This window comes from Fukomys damarensis, unplaced genomic scaffold (assembly GCF_012274545.1).
Source record: "Fukomys damarensis isolate Sample0158 unplaced genomic scaffold, DMR_v1.0_HiC HiC_scaffold_24, whole genome shotgun sequence".
In the NCBI taxonomy this organism is placed as follows: Eukaryota; Metazoa; Chordata; class Mammalia; order Rodentia; family Bathyergidae; genus Fukomys; species Fukomys damarensis.
In genome coordinates, this window is record NW_022900936.1 from 9,775,745 (window position 1) to 9,780,595 (window position 4,851).

The window sequence follows — 4,851 nt, forward strand, 5'->3', positions numbered from 1 at the left end:
ACTTTTTTTTTTTTTTTTGTATTTTTTGGTACCGGGGATTGAAATTGGGACCTTGTGCTTGTGAGGCAGGTGGTGGAACCACTGAGCTAAATCCCCAGCCCCACCTGGAATTTAACAAATCCAAATTTCTGGGATAAAATGTTCTCCTTTAAGATTAACATCTTCTGCTTTATGGTTAATCTGATCTAGATACTCTGAGTCAGTCAACAGAGAAAAAAATATTTTAGGAAATCATGTTCCTTTAATCCCCAACCTGCTTCTAGCCGGAACTGAAATGAGCTGATCCTTGTATACTTTCGGTCAAAATGACCTTAGGGAAGGCTGGACTCCAGCCACCCAGGGTGAACAGACCCTTCTGACCTGGTGCCCTTTGACCTTCCTGCCTGGCACACCCCCACATCCGGGCAATCCGCAGCTCTCCCGTGTGCCAGGCCTTCGCACCTGCTGCCCCACTGTCTCCTTCCGGCAGGTTTCCACCCAGACACACAGGCCTCCCTTGCAGACCGTTCAAACCATTTGTCCACCCAACCCTTCAGACAGTGCTTGTGGAGCCTTTGTTCTTGTGGGCCGTGAAAAGCGGGCATGGAGGTGTCGCCATCAAAGGGAGTGGGCAGTGGAAGAAAAAGCACCCTGTTCCTGGGGTCACCCAGGTGTTTTTTTGGAGCTCGGAGGCTAAATAAAATGGAATGGAATTCCAAGGCCAAGAGGTGTGCAAGGCTTAACTATATAAATAGTCTGAACAGAGACAGATCCACTAAAAACCTCCCCCAAGTGCAGAGGCGGCAAAGGCTTCCAGGGCAATGCACCAGGTACACTGGACCCCAGCAGCAGAACGGTTCACAGCCGGCAGGGACTCTTGCGCTCCCCCTGGTGGCAGAGCCCCTGCACAGAGCAGAAAATCGGGTTTGAGGAGAATTGAAACAGGCTTGGTGCTCAGCTTCCCAGAGACGCTCTCTGGGAGACACTGGTCTCCTGGCCTGTTTATTTTCCCTTCTTCTCCTGAATCAGAAATTCAAAAGAAAAGAAAATCAAAACAAAGAAGCAAAACGCTCTTGCCTGTTGGGTTCCACCTTTTTTCCAGTAACAGACGTAATAAGAAAAAGTGGCCTCTGAGGGGCTTCTGGTGTCAAAGGGAGCAGAGAACGTAACGATGAGGGAGCCTTCTCCTGGGCTGACCATGATGTTTCCTGGAGGCCCGATGGTGGCTGAAATAGGAGCACAAACGAAAGCCATATGTAACGCACACATACACACACGCATGTGTACTTGCAGATCTGTGTGTGTGTTTGAGCTGAGGTTGCCCCAGATGCCTAAGACTCTGAGAGGCTGCTCGGGCATGAGAGTCACTTAGAAGTAAAGCTCCAAGGGGTGGTGGTGTCCCCACAGCACTGTACTCAGTGGCCCAGGGCAGGACAATTTGGCCCTTGGGGACGGCTCAGTCCAGTGAAGTGAGAGCACAGGACCCTCCCTGGCAGAAAGGCACCCAGAACCAGAGGGTATCGTAGCAACTCCACACAAGTTATTTTCTGCTCAGGTACCAGGACCACTGCACTCAGCAAATCTCGAAGGCACGGCTTCCCACCAAGTCTTTAAGGTTGTCTCAGCCGAGACACCGTTTCCCCATCAGGGGTCATTTGACCACACGCAATGCTGCCAGTATCACGGCTGACATGACACCTCTACGGTAGCCAGGTTCTCAGAGAAAGAGAACTGGAGGGTTAAGTAAAGGTCAGATTTTCATGGAGAAGGGCAAGAGGTTAATTAGCCCTCACAGTTCCCACAGAACTGAGCAGAAGTGGTATTTACTAACTTAATTCACTTTGAGACAAAGTCACATTATGCTACCCAGGATGCTCTTGAACTGGGCTTGATCTTCCTGCCTCATCCTCACACAGAGCTGGGACTACAGCTGTGTCTCATCACACCTGGCTTATACTGACTCTTTTAAGAATGTTTGTCTCCTAGCTTCTTATAACCCTAAGATTGAACATGATAACGGACTTGTCACCACTGCGACTGTATTTGTTACAGCTTTTCGTAGAATTCCCAGGACAGCTAAGCACTGTGACTGATGACAAGCGATAAATGAAAGGTGGTGGCATTTATCAAGCAAGTGGGTAATGAGGCAATTAACTAGAAGAGCTCAGATCAAAGAACAGGTTACACAGCCGGGTGTGGTGGCACACACTTGTAATCCCAGCACTGGGGAGGGTGAGGCAGGGGGAGCAACATGAGTTGGAGGCCATCTTGGGCTACCCAGTGAATTGAAGAGCAGACCGGGGTATGCAGAGAGACCCTGTCTCAAAAAACCCCAAACCGATCAAACAGACAAAGCACAGGTTGTACCCTTCAAGCCCCAGGAGCACATCTTACACAAAGACAGAGTCCCATCACAGAACAGCTGGGGGTCCCCACCAAGGGGGCTGGGTTTCTCTCCTGCTGCCATCCCTGCCCAGCTCCAGGTTGGCAGGGAGGTTAGGCCTGGGCTTGTCTTTGTGGAGAAGCACTGAACTGGTCCCTGCAGAGTCCGCAACTGTGCCTCTGACCTCATGAGAGGCGGGGAGGAGCCAGGTCCGGATGAGGCCCAGGGGCAGAGTTGGCCTGGCCTGGCCCAGCCCACCGCCGGCCAGCGCCGACTCCAGGCCTGGCTGCTAGGGACAGAGAGCTCTTTCTTCACAGCTGCTCACAGACATTCGAGGCGGGTAGAGCATGGAAAAGTGGCTGCTTCAGGGCTGCCACAGCAGGTCTAGGGAGAGTGGCAGGGCGGGGCCATGGCTGTCAGCCAGGACACGTCACCTGGGGCTGAAAGGGCAAGGTGCACAGGCCCACCGTTCTGAAGGCCGTCCAAGTCTGGATCTGATACACTCGATAAGCCTCGCCCTGGGGGAGGCACATCTGCCACCCAGGGAAGCGGCAACAGCAGCTGCCGGGCCGGGGGATTTGCCTGTGGGTTCACACAGGACCCACGCAGGCACCTATAGTTACGCCCACTTCACAGAGGAAGGAACCGGGGGCCAGACTGATGTTCCGTGCCCAGAGTGACACAGCCAGTGAGTGACTGCACTGGAAATAGGAACCCAGGTGTATGAGACATCCAAGCCTGCCTTCCAGCCTCTACCCCATTCCTCCACTTAGTGACCTCACACAAGTTCTGGTTCTAACTCCATGAAAAGTGGCTAAAAGCCAGGCGTGGGGGTGCACACCTGTAATCCCAGCACTCTGGGAGGCTGAGGCAGGAGGATTGAAAATTCAAGCGCAGCCTGGGCAATTCAGTGAGACCTTGTCTCAAAATAAGAAAAAAGGGCTGAGGGTGTAGCTTAGTGGGAAGGCCCTGGGTTCAATCCCTAGAGCTTCAAAGAAAAGAGTGACTAAGACAGTCTGGGATTTGAGAACACTTCTGCTTCAAACTTTAACATTCGGGCAGAAAATGGCAACCTGGCCAGTAAGCAACCAGGGATAGCACCGAGCCCTTTAGGGTCGGGGGTTGAGGAGTAGCAGCCGGGTGACCCTGGACCATGGGTCCCCCTCTCTGTCACCATCAATTGTCCCCTGGGCAGTGGCAATAATAATAATTATTTTTTTAAACTCCTAATTCCCACTTAGGTGATACTTTACTGATCAAGTTTATGCTGGTTCTCTACACAAGGATAAACGACCACTCACAGTAGATGGCCATGGCTGGATATGGTGGTGCACACGCACCTGAAATCCCAGCACTCAGGAGGCTGAGGCAGGAGGATCACCATGAGTCCAAGGCCAGCCTGGGCTACACAGCGAGTTCAAGGCCAGCCTGAACTAAGAGTGAGACCAAGTCTTAAAACAAACAAACAAACAAACAAACAAACAAGAAACAAACACAGCAGACGACCAGCCAGCAGGGACTTCTTCCCTGTCTTCTTTTTCTACCACTGACATCACCTAGCCCAAACCACTGTTTATTATTATTTTATGTTTTACTACAGAAAATGTCAAACATATTGAGAGTAAAGATGATCATAACAAAGCCTCATCATATAATTTAGTTGATTATCAACTGGTAGCCTACTTTCTCTCTTTTATGCCCATATATTTTGCTCTTGTCTTCCTACTCTTGGGATTATTTTCAGTGAATCTCAGACATTCCATCATCTCATCTGCACACGCTTCAGTATATACCTTTAAAACATGAATTTTTTCCCCCAACATTTTGTTGTGTTAAGTACACATAACATTACCATCCTAACTGCCCATTAGGTTAGTATCCTAACCATCTTTTGCTACACCCCTTTAAAATCCAAATAATTATAATACCTAAAAATAAATGAACAAAAACTGCTCAATATCTCTTCAAATATTTGGGTTTTTTTGGTACCAGGAATCAAACTCGCATCCTTGCACTTGCAAGGCAGGAGGAGGCAGAACCACTGAGCTAAATCCCCAGCCCTATCTCTTCAAATATTTAAATAGCATTCACATTTCCTCCATGTCTTATACTTCTCTTAGTGTGTCCAAATCAGGATCCAAGTAAGCTTTACACTTGGCAATAAAAAGAGCAGGCACTGCGGGAATGGATACCTGGGAACACACTAATTAATTCAATCACTCAAAAGATATTTACTGAATATCTACCATGTGTCAGACGCTGTTGAAGGCTGAATAAAAGTCTTTCTGCTGCATAAAATTGTGCCAGCTCAGGGAGGGTGATTCGTGAGCCATTATGCTAACGTCCCACCCAGCACAGTCTGGCAAACTTTTCTAGCGCAGGGCCAGGTGAGATGGGTATAGCTTGGGAGTGTAACTCAGTAGTAGAGCACTTGTCTAGAATTTGCAAGGCCCTGGGTTCCATCTCCAGCACTCAAAAAAAAAAAAAAA

General features: G+C 49.3%; 1 protein-coding gene across 1 annotated transcript in view; it reads right to left on the reverse strand.

Annotated features, from left to right (window-relative positions):
• Ifngr2 (interferon gamma receptor 2) overlaps positions 1-4,851 on the reverse strand; it is a 16,723-nt gene that overhangs the window by 3,942 nt on the left and 7,930 nt on the right. Inside the window, exon 4 of the mRNA XM_010608716.3 lies at positions 1,057-1,205. Coding sequence (XP_010607018.1) covers positions 1,057-1,205 — 149 coding nt within the window. The remainder of the gene's footprint in view (positions 1-1,056; positions 1,206-4,851) is intronic.